Raw genomic sequence first — 16797 nt, forward strand, 5'->3', positions numbered from 1 at the left:
AGAGGTATTGTAACCCTAAGTTATTTGACTTTAATTTCTCTATTTTAAACAGGTTTACAAAGGACACAAACCCTTCTACTGCTTGTAGCTTTTTCTTTCTCAGTTTCTTCTGTAAACCAAAACATCTCAAAATGGAGGCCTAAAACCCTTAAAGGGACTTAGTCTAATCTCGGGAGGTAGTTCTGTGCATGGACAGACAAATTCCTCCCTCAGCTGACTTTCTGGACAGTTGTCTAGAGATGACCATTTGATCTGTAGTCTGATCGCCTGAGGCAAGGGTTTTATGATCTGGTGGTGAACTTGACCCCTGGAAGGGAAGGCATTCTGTGGCTGGGCAGTGTTGAAGCACTCTTCAGAACACTCCCTGGCAATCTCCCACGGGCTGGCACTTTTAAAAAAGTGCTCGAGTTGAAGAGAGATCCAAACATGAGTGCTGATTATCCAGAGGAAATGAGTAATCCGGTTTCTGCAGGAGCACAGAAGTGTACTCATGAGGTCGCTGACACGTTCAGAGATTGCGACAATGACAGAGAACAAACAGGAACAAAATGTTCTGGTAGGCACAGCAGAGTTAGAGGAAGTAAGACAGACAGTAAGCTAGAGTTGAGAAACTGTCCACCCACAAGCCCAGTGACCCACACTGCATGACTTTCAAACAGACTCCAAGCACGAGAGTAGAGGCAGCTACAGCATTTTCACAGATGAGCCAGTTTATTCAGAAAGAAAATGTCACAGAACGCCCAAGTTTTCATGACCCTTGGAGAGGACAGAGAGGTTAGACACAGTGATTTCTCCTGAGAGAGACTCTTGTTGACAGCTGTGGGATTTCTCCTGCCATTTGGAGATGATGGGTTGGTGTCCTTGGTAGAGAACCTGCCATATCTGTGAACTACAGGAAGCCACTCCAGCCAGTGGTAGCAAACCCCCATGCTGGATTTGCTAATGGCTAGTGAGTCCTTATTTGAGAAACTCTCCACGTTCAGATGGTTATAGACGGTGTTGTTTGTTTTGATAAATATGTGCTCAGGGAACTGTGCAGTTCTGTGACCAAAACTAAAAGTCTGAGTCTCAAGCCTACATTGGTGGCACACACCTTTAACCCCAGCACTTAGGAGGCAGAGGCAGACTGATCTCTGAGTTTGAGGCCAGGCTGGTTTGCAGAGTGAGTTCTAAGACAGCCAGGGCTACACAGAGGAAATCCTGTCTTTAAAAAGACAGAGAAAGAGAGAGAGGGAGGGAGGGAGGGAGGGAGAGAGAGAGAGGGAGGGAGGGAGAGAGAGGGAGGGAGGGAGGGAGGGAGGGAGAGAGAGGGAGGGAGGGAGGGAGGGAGAGAGAGAGAGGGAGGGAGGGAGGGAGGGAGCTTGAGACTTGCGGTAGAACCCAGTGGTATGACATAGGTTTTGTGATCCCAAGGCCCCGGGCTCAGACCCCAGTGCTACAGAGGAACACAGAGGTTTGAGTAGAGAGGGTCAATTAGTAAGTCTGATCTTGGTCCTTTGAAAGGAAACAAAAACCAAACAAAAGTCTTGAAGTGGTTTATTATTTTAAAATTGTGTCTGATCCATGTTTCATCCTATATGAATACATACAAACCTTCATGAAACAGACTTCCTGTGCAGGTTGGGTGAACGCTACTAGTGCCCCCTGGTGGCGATGAGAAACAGACTTGCCCCTCAAGATGCCGGGCCGGCCCAAAGTGCCCAGACACTGTTTCCAGAGTGGAATCAACTTCTGATACACATCGGCTTTTAGGCAGAATCTAGTTTTTATTGTACGCGTGAAGATTGTGCCAAGGTGTGGTTATGTGCAATTGCGCCTTAAAATGTGTCAGGGTAGGATTCAGACTCTGATACTACTGAATCCTAAAATACATAGAAGAAAAAAAAAATGAGTTTGTTCTTATTTTAGGTGTTCAGCCTAGTAGTAAAACTGACCAAAAGCCATGCACAGAACTACCTCCCCAGAGGAAGGCTGGTCCCTCCCCGTCCCCGCCGATTCGTCATGAACATGGCTCCAGATGGCGTCTTCCTATCCAAGCTGATGAAGGGTGCTGACACTTTTGAGTTGAAGTACGACTTTTCGTGTGAGCTGTACCGCTTGTCCACGTACTCCGCTTTTCCCGCTGGAGTTCCTGTCTCAGAAAGGAGCCTGGCTCGTGCTGGCTTTTACTACACGGGTGTCAACGACAAGGTCAAGTGCTTCTGCTGTGGCCTGATGCTGGACAACTGGAAGCGAGGCGACAGTCCTGTGGAAAAGCACAGGCAGCTGTACCCCAGCTGCAGCTTCGTCCGAACTCTGAATCCAGCCGGCAGTCTGGAAGCCAGCCCTCAGCCATCTCTTCCGTCGGCAGCACCGAGCACTGTGCCTTCATTATTTGCAAGTCTGGAGAACACTGGCTATTTCAGCGGCTCGTATTCAAGCTTTCCCTCGGAACCTGTGAACTTCAGAGCAAATCAAGATTGTCCCGCTTTGAGGACAAGTCCCAACCACTTTGCAATGAATATGGAGAAGGCCAGATTACTCACCTACCAAACGTGGCCGTTGTCCTTCCTGTCACCAGCCGAGCTGGCCAGAGCTGGCTTCTACTACGTAGGCCCTGGAGACAGGGTGGCCTGCTTTGCCTGCGGTGGGAAACTGAGCAACTGGGAACCGAAGGATGACGCTATGTCAGAGCATCGGAGACATTTTCCCAACTGTCCGTTCTTAAAAGACCCAAGTCAGCCCGCTTCAAGGTACTCTGTCTCTAACCTGAGCATGCAGATACACGCAGCACGCGTCAGGACGTTCTCTAGCTGGCCTTCCAGTGCTCTGGTCCATCCTCAGCAACTTGCAAGTGCGGGCTTTTATTACACAGGTGAGAAACTCAATCTCTTAAAGATCCATCATGTGTTATGTCATACACGTGAGCAGGCAAATGTTACGTACTCATAAGTGTGCTTCCGAATGAATTTTAGGACACAGTGATGATGTCAAATGCTTTTGCTGTGATGGCGGACTGAGATGCTGGGAATCTGGAGACGACCCCTGGGTGGAGCATGCCAAGTGGTTTCCAAGGTAACGGCTTTGAAATTCTACTTTACATGTTCTAAGGTTTTCATGGGATGCATTGTCCTGTAGAGTAAGTACGTTTTCGTCTTAAGCACTGCAGATCTTGATCTGTTTTTGTATGTATGAGTGCTTTGCCTACCTTACGCCTATGCACTGTTTGTGTGCAGTATCTGCAGAGGCCAGAAGAAGGTGTTGCATCCCCTGTGACTGCAGTTATAGAGGGTCTGAGCCAATTTGTGGGAGTTGGGAGTCAAACCTCCATCCTCTGGAAGAGCAGCCCTCTTAACTTCTTCTGAGTCATCGCTCTAGCCCTATTACTTCAATTTTAAACACTGTGAAGATTATAAAGAATATTCTCCTCTGGAGGCTGGAGAGATGGCTCAGAGGTTAAGAGCACTGGCTGCTGTTCCAGAGGACCTGAGTTCAATTCCCAGCACCCACATAGTGGCTCACAACCATCTGTAATGAGATCTGGTGCCTTCTTCTACAATGCAGGCAGAACACTCTGTACATAATAAATACATCTTTAAAAAAAAAAAAAGAAAAAAACTATTCACATAGATTTTCTTTAAAAAATGCTTTCCATTACTCTAGTTAATTTTTTTATGCTTTTTTTTGTTTGTTTTATGTGTGTATATTTTGTGAACATCAGAGAACAACTTTTGAGGGCTGGTTCTTTCCTTTCATCCTGTGGGATTGAACTCATGTTACCAAATTTGGTGGCAAGCATCCACTGAGCCATCTCGACAGGCCGACTGTAGGAGTTTGTGAAATCACAAGAGTAGCCCTGAGCCCGCCTCAGCGCTGTGGCGATTCTCATGTAATCTCGGGATTGGCAAGCTCACCAATAGAGGGTTGTGCTGAATGTCCCCACTCTGTCCCTCAAGGCTGTTGGCATGTTTTCAGACCATGCGTCGTCACGGGTGTGATAGCATGGCTTATGCAGAGAATGCTCTCTTCCATGTTGGCTTAAGGGTGTTTTTAGGAGCCTGAGAAGAACGAAGAGTGGGAGGAGCCCTGAGCGGAGGCTGCTGGGTGGTCTTGGCTTGAGGGCTGGGGGTTCCTCAAGACCAGACTTGACAGCACAGAGGCTACTTCTCCTCCATGACCATGCCTGTCGCTGCAGCCCCTTTCTCCTGTGCCAAGTCAATAGTGTGGCGCTCACGTGTGCGTTCAAGCCCCTGAGAAGTGTTTACCAGCCTACACATAGCTAGATTGGCTCCGCCCAATGTACTATAAACATTTCAGGATTTCCCAAATGTGGAGAGGCGCGGTATATCCTGGTAACAAAATTATACAACGTAAAGTGGTAAAGTTAATTTTATAAAGCAGCTGAAGTATATGAAAAGTACCAGTAGTCAATCAAATCCATCCTCACCTCAATGGGCAGCACCTAGAGCTCAGTGGTTACCACTCTTGGTTCTCAACACCCACATATCAGGCAGCCCACAACCACCTGCAATTTCAGTTCCCTGAGGACCGGATGCTTCTGACCTCCATGGGCCCTGCATTCACGTGCACAAACACACGCATGGACACGGGCTTTATACACAAGCAAACAAAATGAACCTTTAAAAGCGTCAAAAGGAAAACAGGCACACACAGCATCATCCTTGTAGCCTGGGCTTGCTTATTCTCCCAATGTTTGCGGATTCTGTCGCCTGGGTACCCAGATTTCACACAAGGTGGACACTTAGACATGAGTGTGTCATTACGTTTCACGTCACTTTCTAAAGATAAAATGAGTTCTTAGTCATAAAAAAGAGCATTATCAAGTTGCTTGTCGTGGCACTGCCCATTCTGCAGCCGGTCGTGGGAAACCTGTCTTGTCTTGTTAAGGAATGAATGCCCATGTCCTCTTTGTCTGCACTTTAGGTGTGAATACTTGATAAGAATGAAAGGACAAGAGTTTGTTGGCCAAGTTCAAGCCGGTTACCCTCACCTCCTTGAGCAGGTAGGAAAGGCTTCTGTGTTCTTTTCAATTATTGCGAGCCAACAGAGACATTTGTATTTATTTTTAAAGGGTTAGCTGTGTAGCAAATTATCTTTAAGAATCTGTTCGTAAAACAAATCACTGAGTAACATTTTAGCGGAAAGGTGAAAGGTGTCTTAAGGCAGGCCCTTGTCTTTTCTTCAAAGCTCAGCATTGCCATGTCGGGGGCCATTCTTGTGAAAGACAGGGCTTGTTGTATTCCTCTCTAAACATTTGTCTAACCCACCATCAATGAATTAAACTCTGAAGCAAAAAAAAAAAAATTAAATTTGAGGGGAGAAGTCTACCCTGTAAATTTTTTAAAAAGATTTACTTATTTATTTAGGCATATGATGTTCTGCCAGCATGCATACCTGCAGGCCAGCAGAGGGCACCAGATCACTATAGATGGTTGTGAGCTACCATGTAGTTGCTGGGAATTGAACTCAGGACCTCTGGAAGAGCAGACAATGCTCTTAACCTCTGAGCCACCTCTCCAGCCCCATACTTTCTTAAAAAATGATTTGAGAAAGCATTTGTTCCTGCTCCTTGGAAAAAGCAAATGGAAGCTTATTTTATAGTCTAAGCTTGAAGAACTTGCCAGCCATGGCCAGAGGAACCCCAACAGATGTGTGGATACAGCAGCTGCAGGTGCAAGGCCATCGTGTGGCCTCTCCTGAACCCAGCCTGTCCTACTCTGCGGAGGCTCTGTTCACTGCAGCACACCGCCCATCAGATGCTGTTAGCCTTGAGCCTTCCTCACTCAAACCCCTGGTGACTGAAAAAACGTCTTCCGTGTGGCAAAGTGGGTTTGTAGTGGGTTGAGTGAAGCAGCTCTGAGGGTCATTCCCAGTGCAGTGGTGGGATGCGGTTTACATTTGAACGTGTGTTTTCTTCCCATAGCTATTGTCTACCTCACACACCCCAGAAGACGAGAGCGCAGAGTCACCAAGTACGTGTCATGACCCAATGCGTTGAAGCGAGCCAGCTTGTTCTGAGAGTGATGGTGGCTGTAATGTGTGTGGCTGTAATCCAGTACTGGGGAGGTGGAGGTGGGAGGATTGGGTGTTCAAGGCCCTGTTGGACTACTTGGGGCGTTGTCCTAAAAATAAACAAAGGGTTGAAAGGTTGTAATGGTAAGTGCATATTCATGGCGATCTGCAGTTTATAATTAATACACCCTGTTACTACTGTCTGTCAGACGTCAGACTTGCTTCGAAAGCTAACAGTGTAGATGTCTAGTTGATGCTTCAGACCTCATAGACTGAATCAGTGTTTGGAGTGTGTGGCTTGGGTTCCTACGTAGAGTTGTGTGTGCTGTTAGTTTTTGATGGCCTCAGGCATGCCTATCCCAGCCTCTTTCACTAAGCTCCACCCCATAGTCCTGGGCATCTATACAAACTGCAGACATCCAGCCTTGCCCTGTTGGTGGGCCATTGTGGGAACAAATATACGGTGTCTTCAGTTGCTGGCATACTCCTCCTATCTATAGAGAGGGTGGAACATAGCGTTCCATCCTTTCACTGGGACCCCAAGGCTCAGTTTGCCAGTGTGACTTGCATATTACTTAAACCCAAGAGGGTACAGCAAACATTTGAACAGATCTTGACTCTGCTTTTTAGTGTTCAAGATAATACATTTTAATAATTTATTTATTTTTATTTTATGTGTTTTATTTGCATATATGTCTGTGTGAGGATGTCATGTCTCCTAGAACTTGGGTTACAGAGTTGTGAGCCGCCATGTGGGTGCTGGAAATTGAACCCAGTCCTCTGGGAGAGCAGCCGGTGCTCCTAACTGCTGAGCCAGCTCTCCAGCCCCAATGCAATACAATTGCTTGGATTTTTGTTCCAAACAAAGAGTAGGACACAAGATAAGCATGATTCCTATTGTCATGAGCTAATGGTTTTAGGGACATAGATAAAAGTTCAGATAGGAAAACATGATCTGGAGGAGAATGAAGAGACAGATAGGTAAGTCTGGAGACTTTCTGGAAGCCAGGTGTGGTGCGTGAGTCTGTACAGTACCTGCAATCTCAGTACTTGGAAGGCTAAGGCACAAGGGTTGTACGGGGAGTTCTGGGCCAGCCTGGTAGCCTTGTGAGGCCTTGTCTTAGAACAGCAGAACAGGGCTGGCAGATGGCTCAGTGCCTGAGTTCTAGGCCCTGGGCTCACATGGTGGACAGAGAGGAATTCTGCAAGTTGTCCCCTGACAACCCACATGCCATGGCAATCTCCCCCACCCCTCCAAAAGCCATAAAACAAACAAAAATTAAAGAAAAGGCTATCTGGAGAAGCAGCTATCTCAGCAGAGAGCCCAAGAGAACGGAAGCCTGCTAACTGTCAGGAAAAGCACACTCTGGGTGAAGAGCCCTAAGTGACGTGGAGTAGGGACTTTCCAAGAACTGGGTAAATTTTGTCTGGCTAAAAGGAGCAAGGCAGTAATTGTGCGGCGCTGATAGCCGAGTCTGAGCTGACAGCTCTCAGTTTGTGAGCTTCAGGGCCGAATGCAAAGACAAATGCGTGAAGCTGCTTTCTGGCATGGGGATGGCAAGGGCCGAGGCTGTGTGTAACCCACAGGGAGATTTTGCCCTGAGGTTAAGGGCGCTGAGTTTAAGGGGTGCAACCCCACCAGCTCTGCTTGTTTTAAGTTGCTGGGTTGTAGTGCTGAGTAAGCTGAAAGGGGTCAATATTCTAGGACACTGGGGTGATTGTACTGCATGGTAACAATGGCTTCTTTCAAAACTGTGAAAACGTAATAGTCAAGTTATGGATTGAGCAGAGGGTCTTCCCTGGCAGAGGGCTGGGTAAAGGCATACCTATTACCTCAGCATTTGGGAGGTTGAGGCACGAACCTTGGCTATATGCTAAGATTCTGTCTCCTGCAAAGAAAACAGAAAAAAAAAAAAAAAAGACATGAAAAGTATTCAACCATAACTTAAATGTGAAACCATGCCATTTGCAGGAAGTGGAAAGAACTAGAAATATCAAATCCATGTGTATATAAATATATTATGATAAAAACATTGTAAACAACTAATGGATGCCAATAAAGCAAACAAATATGTAGAATATATATTTGATTTGGAAAGCTTATTCATTTATTCCTCCATTGTCCAATATAGAAAAAGAGCCCTTTGATTCTAGTGGGATTGATCCCTGACATTCGGTTCTCCTGCCCTGGAGGCAGTAGTCATAGGCTTATATCTAAAGGCAGTAGTATTCCAAATTCTTAGTGTAGTGCCTATATGTTTTTCAAATTTTATGGCTTTGATATTGCAATAGCTTGCTATTTAAAAAGTCTATGTGGGTTTGTGCCTGTAATCCTAGCACCTGGGAGGCCGAGGCAGGAGAATTGTCATGAATTTGAGATCAGCTAGGGCTACGTAATAAGCTTGAGGCTCTACTGGGCTAGAAGAAGTCTCAGAACAACAGCCACAACAAAAATGTATACGGGCACTGCTAATGTCTGTTAAACTTCCCTTTCCATTCAGTTGTGCATTTTGGACCTGGTGAAAGTTCAGAGGATGTGGTCATGATGAACACGCCGGTGGTTAAGGCAGCTTTGGAAATGGGCTTCAGTCGGAGCCTGGTAAGACAGACAGTTCAGCGTCAAATCCTGGCCACTGGTGAGAACTACAGGACCGTCAGCGACCTCGTGATAGGCTTACTTGATGCAGAAGACGAGATAAGGGAGGAGCAGAAGGAGCAGGCTGCCCAGGAAGCAGACTCAGGTACAATCCACAAGGTCCTTCTGCGTAGAGCTGGCGTGTCACCCTGTGCGCAGAACACCTTCCTCTGTGCATACACAGCTCCTCTCTGTTTCTGATGGCTGTCCTCACTCGGGTGTAGACCAAAGCCGTGCTGACCCATGCCGCTCTCTTTCCCGAGCATGGACCACAGCCACAGCAGACCACAAAGCATACTCTCTCTCTTTTCCCTTTTGACTTTTGAGACAGGGTCTTCCTATGTCGCCCAGGCTGGCCTTGAATTCATGACCTTCTGTCTTAGCCTCCCGATTGCTGGACTGCATACCCGTACCAGACTAGCCTGGGTTAGAGCAGAATAAGACCTTGTCTCAGACAGGGTTAGTGGTGTAGGTTAATTGGTGGAGTGCTTGCCAGGCATGTGGGACACCTGTGTTTAACCCCAGGTGTAGTTCACACGCCTATAATTGTAACACCTTTGAATGGAGGCGGAAATTTAAGGTCACCCTTCCAGACGAAGTGAGGTTGAGGCTAGCCTGGGTTCCATGAAAAGACAAAACCAAATAGGAAACAAATGCCCATGTGTGACTGATCGTTTTTAAACTAAGCACCATTTCTCTTGTCCTTTTTTAAAAAAGGTTTTATTTATTTGCTATGGATTCAGTGTTCTGCCTGCATGTGCACTGCAGGCCAGGAGAGGGCACCAGATCTCATTCAAGGTGGTTGCGAGCCACGGTGTGGTTGCAGTTGCTGGGAATCGAACCCAGGTCCTCTGGAAGAGCAGCCAGTGCTCTTAACCTCTGAGCCACTTCTCCGGCCCTCAAATTTTGCTCTTCTTAACATGGTTCCACATCTGTCCTAGTGACAAATTCAACGCATCTAAAACATCTAAAATCTAATTGCCTCTCCTGAAGTAACTTTTCAGGACCCTAATATTAGCATTCATCATTTTATAGATACAGCTTTATGGTAGGAAATAGAACATTAATGATGAAGACAATAAAGTTACAACATAGCTTTATTGGCAGAGGGCCTGCCTCGCATGCCCAAGCCCTGGCTTTGACCCCTAGCATTTCATAAACCGGGCTTGGGGCCGAACTTCTGGAAAGCTGGCACTCAGGAGGTGATGGCAGAAAAATGACAAGTTTAATGCCATGGTGAATTGGAGGCCACGCTGAGATACAGGGGATCTTTAAATGAATACATATATGATTTCCTTCGTGTGTTATGTAGGTACAGAAAGAAGTGAGCGGAGTTTAAATCTTAAATCTCTCTTTCTCCCCATGAAGATGATCTGACATTAATCCGGAAGAACAAGATGGGGCTTTGTCAACATTTGACGTGCGTGATGCCGGTCCTGGATTGTCTCCTGAGTGCCAAGGCAATCACTGGACAGGAGTACGATGCTGTTAAACAGCAACCACTGGCCTTGCAAGCGAGAACACTAATTGACACTGTGCTGGCCAAAGGGAACATTGCAGTAACCTCATTCCGAAACTCCCTTCAGGAGAGTGACCCCGTGTTATACAAAGATTTATTTGGTAAGTGCTAGAAAGCAGTTTGGGGGAATGTTCCAGGTCAGTTGAAAAATCGGAGATTATTGAAAGTAACTCAGCCCAACTTCTACCTTTGTTGTTGTTAATATTATGAGGTTTCGTTCAAAGTGTAAAATGTTTGACTTTTCCTGGGAGGGCCTGGTGAGACGGCCAGCCCAGCAGGTAAAAGTGCCTGCCCTTTGTTTCAGTTAGGGTTTCTGTTGCTCTTACAAAGGGCACTGGAATGGGATAGCCCATTGTCATCGTGGTGGGACACAGCAGCACGCGGGCAGACACGGTGCTGAAGCTCAGAGCCCTGCATCTTGAACAGGCAACAGGAAGTGGTCTGTCTCGTAGGGAGTGGCTTGAACATATATGAAACCCGAGACCCCTTCTCCACAGTGACACACTTCCTCCAACAAGGCCACATATCCCTCTGGGGGGCCATTTTCTTTCAAAGGACCACACCCCATAATCCCAGCATAAATCTGATGACCTGAGTTTGATCTCACAGAGGAAGGAGAGAACTCCCAAAAGAGGTCCTATGGCCTCGCCATGCCCATTGTGGGACCCTGGGTGTATATTCTCTCTCTCTCTCACACACACAGACACTCATAAGTAACTAAACAAATTCACTGCTGGACATAGTAATACACATCTGTAACCCCAGCACTCAGGAGGCTGAAGCAGGAAGATTGTGAGTTCAATGCCAGCTTGGGTTATAGAATAATTCTGTGTCTCAAATAAACATTAGTACTAGGTAAATAAACTTTTGTAGAATGTATTGTGGGTTGTGAATTTGGCTCAGTGAGCCTGTTGGCCTAGCATGCATGCATCAGGCCCTGGGTTTGAAGACCGGCATTACAAAAAGAAATAAACAAAGCCCAATGTATAGCTAAATACAAGCCTTGGTTGCCATAGTAATACTGTTCTCTTTCCTTGCCCAGTGCGACAGGACGTCAGGTGTCTTCCCACAGATGACATTACAGGTAAGAGCACTAAAGCTTTAAACCTGCGGAAATCATTGTTTGATTTTTTGGGGGTTTCACTAGAGGAAAAGCAAATTGCTTTCCACTAAAAATTCTTTTTCTTGCCTCACATGGCATCATGGGACTAGCCAGCACTTGGAAATCGGAGGTGGGAGAGCCAAAGTGTGAGGTCACTTGGTTTCACAGAGAGACGTGTGTTTAAATAAGAACCCCCCTCTTCACAGCTCCGCCAATGGAAGAGCAATTGCGGAAACTACAGGAAGAGAGGACATGCAAAGTGTGCATGGACAGAGAGGTATCCATCGTGTTCATTCCCTGTGGCCATCTGGTCGTGTGCAAAGACTGTGCGCCCTCTCTGAGAAAGTGCCCCATCTGCAGAGGAACCATCAAGGGCACAGTGCGCACGTTTCTCTCCTGACGGGACTGGGACTGAATGGTCCACGGCCGAGACCCCGGTTCAGCATCACCCTCAGCTCCCTGTGGAACTCAAGGCAAGCCTGGACTACATGAGATACCACCTCAGAATAAACCAGTGAACACATGGACAAAGGGAAAAATGAGGGGAAAAGAAAAATGTTGCCTAAACCCAAGGAAGAATGGATGAAATATGTAACAGTGTAACTCTTATGCGGATTTGGGGTCTTTAAAAGTGCTATTTATTTCCAAGTCAGACAGCTGCTTTCTGGAAACGTATTTATGTAATACCTGTATCTGGAGCATATTTATGTACACATTCAGATGCCGAGAGATGGGGCTCTGCTCTTGACCCTGAAAAGCAGGCTGCCTACATTCCTGAAGTATTCAGAGGAGACTTACAATGCTGGCATTTGTAGTTCAGAATATGAAATCTTCTCAAATTGCGTTAAGAACTGGGAACACAGATTTTCTACTTGTTTTCTAAGTGTTTTATTTATTGAATGACATGTTAGGGATATGGGGTTTTTAATAAAGATTTTGTGAGGAAAAATTAATAAAGCAACAAAATTACTCTTGTTATTTATTTATTGAATGATACTGGCAGTTTAGCCGAAAACAGACCTCTGCCATGCTGTTTAAGAATTCTTAGATGATGGGGATAAGGAGATGGTGCAACCAGGGAAGTACTGGGCACAAAGCATGAGAACTGAGTTCAAATCCCCAAAGCCCCGTAAAGCCAGGTAGGGCAGCAGGACATCAGTCTCCAGGAATTAGCTCAATGCTTCCTGGTCTGGAAATGCATATAGAGTGGGAAGATGCTTTTGGTCTTGGGTTTGCCACTGTCCTCTCTCTGATTTATACATACAGTGTTCTGCCTGCATATATCCCTGCAGGCCAGCAGAGGGCACCACATCCATATCTAGTTACGGATGGTTGTGAGCCACCATGTGGTTTCTGGGACTTGAACGCAGAACCTCTAGAAGAGCAGTCAGTGTTCTTAACCTCCGAGCCATCTCTCCAGCCTCGCCACTATTATTTCTCGCAATGATGTTTCTTTCCCCTGTCATACATGAGTTTATCATGGAAGGGGAGAGGACCAAGTTTTCACAATATTGTCATCCACAGAGGGATCTGAAACGGATGTAAAAGGAAACTTGGTGACAGTTTACCCAAGGAGAGAAACGACAGAGGGGGGCCACCCTTCACAATCTTGCCATGCGTTTCTTGGAAAAGGTGTTCTAGTCTATGTTCAGGCACTTTGGAAGTCCCAGCAAGAGACACAAGCTCTCCCAAGGTGGAGGGCTCCTTCTTTTCCATGCGTATGCTTTGTTCTGAAGCACTTCCCTTTCCCACCCTTCCCTGCTCTCCCAGTGCAAGCTCTACTCTCTTGGAAGATGGAGGAATGGCTCCGTGGCTAAGAGGGCTTGCTATACAAGCTTGGAGGACCTGAGTTCAAATCCCTAGCACCAAAGTAAACCGCTGAGTATGGCTGTGCCTGCAACTCCAGTGTTGTGGAGCAGAGGATAGGATCATGGATGCTCTCGGCTCAGACACTGACCCTGTCCCGTGTCTTGGGTTGTAATCGCCAACATTCCCTCAGATAAATCTGTCCAGAAAAAATATATATAATTAACACAAGAAGCTGACAACAACCCATTCCTAGCAAAATATTATAAGACATTTATCCAAAACTGTTCATTACAATTGTTTGTGGAAGGTTGGAGACCACCCTAATGCCTATCAGTGGGAAAGTAACTGAATATACACTATTTCCTTAAGAAAACTCATTTTAGTATTTAATGTGTAATGTGGAGTTTGAAATTCATTGTCTCAAATGCTATACCACACACCCTCAGCCTAGAAATAACCGTTCAATTTTTAACATGGGCAATCTTTTAAATTTGCATGATCCTTGAGCCAGGTCTATGGTAATACTATCTTTTCTCTTTGGCTAGAGGAAACTGACTTTTTTTTTTTTGTAAAGAAAAGGTCACAGGCTGTGGTGGCACACACCTATGTTCCCAGAACTCAGGAGGCATAGGTAATCTTTGTGAGTTCAAGGACAGCCTGGTTTACAAAGTAAGTTGCAGGACAGGCAGAGCTGTCACACAGAGAAACCCTGTCTTACTATTCTTACTACTGTAGTCTCAGAGACAAAAAGTAACAAGGCTAGTTTGAACTCACTGTGTAGTCCAGGCTGGCCTTGATCTCGCAGCAGTACTTGGCCAGAGCCACTATCTCTGGCTCTTAATTGCTTTTTGAGTATATTGTGGTGTACTTAAGCCGTATATCACCAGCACCTGTAACATTCACCTCCATGTGTTAATACTGAGTAGACTCTGCACTTTATAAGTGGAGAAAGGCATACTGCTAAGAACTTGAAATTTTACTTTATTTATGTATTGTATTTTATGTATAATTTGCCTGATTGTGCATTGCATCGCTTGTATGCAATGCCCCCGGAGGCCAGAAGAGGGCGTGGAATCCTTTGGAACTCTAGTTACAGAGCTGTGAGCCATGATGTGGAATTTAGGAAATGACCAGGGTCCTCCTCTGCAAGGGTTTTTACTATTTCTCCAGCCCCTAGTTTTATTATACAACTTACGTTTCAGAAGTCTTTCCCGTCTTATTTTTTCTTCAAAATTATCTTGAATCGTATATTTTTTGTATATAAAGATAAAATGTCATGATAACTACCTCAATATGTGTGTGTATATACATTTATATGTAATCTCAAAATAACCAGCTCTATGGATAATTGGAAAAGTATTAGTTGAATAAACGGTCAACAAAAGAGATGATTGGACTCCAAAATTATATAGTATTTAAAAAATAGTAAGTTCTGAAGCGTCTGGATTTCGGTAATTGTAATTTTCCCACATACTTAAGTAGACTCACTATCTCGTGTTTTGGTCAGGACAAGAACTGAGAAAGAGACATTCTCTAGAATTCAATGTGCCCAATTCTTGCTAGAGTCCCACAAGTATTAGGAGTTTTTTTTTTTTTTTTTTTTTTTTTTGGTAAATTTCCGAGAAGTCGTGACTTCAACTAAACACTTGCATCCATGTGTGACAGTGTTTCCTCTCGATCACAGACTGACAGATTCTTTTTACTATCAACACTGCTGGCAGGCAGGAACTCGGGGAAAGGCGATGGGAAATGGTTCTGGGTCCTGGAATTTCCCCTGCTGCCTCATCTAGCGGCCGGCTACTTCTAGATTGTTGAAATGTTTGGCCCCTGGAGTTCCCCGGAGGGATTTGATTTCATTGGTTAATAACCCATTGGTCTAGCCCAAGATGAAATAAATCGCAATCCCCCGCCCCTCATCGCGGCGTGCACTTCTAATCCCAGCACGCAGGAGGCGGAAGTAGGGTGCTAAATCCTATGGGTCCTGTAGTAAAATCCTTTCTCAAAACAAAACAGAAAAACCTGCAAAAGCGAGCCCCAAACAACAAACACAACATCCGAACAGGGCAGGTGGCGAAAAGCACTGGGAAGTCCTTTGCGGTGTGCTAGTGCTTGGCGCTGGAGGGTGGGGGTGGGGGACGGCTTTTTAAACTTACTCTCCCCCAGTTTCATCACGCACAAACAACGCACCTTGATCGTACCCTGCCCGGCAATTCTATTGACGCTCACTCTGCACACAGCCCGCTCCCGGCCTTTCCCGCACGTTAGTGGCCCGCCGCCTGCATGCATGCATGCATTTAAGTATAACTGTCTCCCCGCACCGTCGGTGTGCCCGCCCGCCCGCCCGGGGGTCCTGGGATCTGTGCTGCGCCACACCAGCCCGTCCTACAGAGGAAAGGAGAGGAAGAATCCGCGTTGCACGCGAGCGCGAGCGCGGTCGGGCGGTCTTCCTCGGGCGTCCCTGGCGGGGCGAGGCGGGAAAGCGCCCGCCGCCACCGTCAAAGATGCAGCCGCAAGTTCAAACACAGGCGTGAAGCCCGACACCCCCAGCGGACGGACGGCGCCCGCCAGCTCGCCCCAGCGGCGCCCGCGCGGGCCCAGCCCCGTTTGGGTCCCGGGCAGCGGGGATGCGTGGCTTCGAAAACCCGAGGGCGCAAGCGCGAGCGCAGGCGCAGGCGCAGTCTCGGGCGGCGCGCTCGGCCCCACCCGCCGCGCGGGTGCGCGCCGCGTGACGTCACGGCGCGCCCGCCACGTCCAGCTGGCCCCGGGGGCTCTCGGGAAGGCTGCGGGTGAGCAGGCGGGTGTCGCGGCTTCGCGTGTCCTCCGGCTCCGCGGTGAGTGCGGCTCCCTCGGGCCTGGCGGCCGCCTTGGGCTGCGCCAAGCCGGTCCGGCCGGTGCTGTAAGAGCCCCTGCTCTCACGGCCGCCGAACCACCGCTCGCTTCCCAGCCCCCGGGCTTGAACTTGCTTTCCAGTTTGGCTTTCTTTCCCTTTCGGTTTATTTTATTTGTTTATTTTTTGAGTCAGCCCAGGCTGGGCTCCAGCTTGCGGCAATCCTCCTGCCTCAGCCTCCCACCAGGTGCCGGGCTGGTTAGCATGCACCACCACGCCCATCTCACCGGGTGTCAAGCTGACCGGCCGCGTTTATTTACAGCCTTTCAGCGGAGACAGCCGCGCGCCAGGGAGATCGCAGTCCTCCTGTGGGTTACTAATTGCGCTCTTTAGTGACGCGAGAAATAACTTCGTGGTTTAATGGGGCAACGTGCCTCCTTGCCTTTCTGCCCTGATGCGCAGAGAGCAGGCGCCGGCTGGGGAGGTGACACCTGGTGTGGTTAAGCCACGCGCGCGGTGGAAACCTTGTACCAGGCCAGTGCTCTACAAGCAATTGTCCTTTTTGCTTTTGAGATTTTTTTTTTTTTTTTTTAGCGGTGGTTGCTTTGGCATTGTTAGGGAGTGGTTGTCCTTAGTGGAATGCATTAATGAGCTCGCCCAGATACCTTGATCTAGGCCAGTTCAGTCCAGACCAGATCAACTGCTCTGCTGGCAGAGCATCTCATCCTGCCTCATGATCTTCCAAGTGTTCAGATTGAGATTGCAAACGGGCCTCGGGAATCTTTCTGTTCAGCTGCTTCTTCCTCCTTTTTTCCTCCTTTCTTTAGCAATGGCGATGATTAAACCCAGGGTCCTTTATCTGCAAGGCAAAAGCCCTAACAGCTGCACCAGCA

The 16797-nt window shown here is 47.2% G+C and overlaps 1 protein-coding gene across 1 annotated transcript; it reads left to right on the plus strand.

Moving 5' to 3' along the window:
* Positions 1 to 403: 403 nt before the first annotated feature.
* Positions 404 to 12250, plus strand: LOC127232867 (baculoviral IAP repeat-containing protein 3). Its single transcript, XM_051199199.1, has 9 exons — positions 404 to 556; positions 1909 to 2854; positions 2955 to 3054; positions 4924 to 5002; positions 5924 to 5972; positions 8514 to 8753; positions 10016 to 10267; positions 11209 to 11250; positions 11475 to 12250. The coding sequence occupies exons 1-9, from the start codon at positions 491 to 493 to the stop codon at positions 11666 to 11668; spliced, it is 1968 nt and encodes a 655-aa protein (XP_051055156.1). The 5' UTR covers positions 404 to 490; the 3' UTR covers positions 11669 to 12250.
* The last annotated feature ends 4547 nt before the right edge of the window (positions 12251 to 16797 follow it).

Source organism: Phodopus roborovskii, unplaced genomic scaffold (assembly GCF_943737965.1).
Source record: "Phodopus roborovskii unplaced genomic scaffold, PHOROB, whole genome shotgun sequence".
NCBI classification, from domain to species: domain Eukaryota; kingdom Metazoa; phylum Chordata; class Mammalia; order Rodentia; family Cricetidae; genus Phodopus; species Phodopus roborovskii.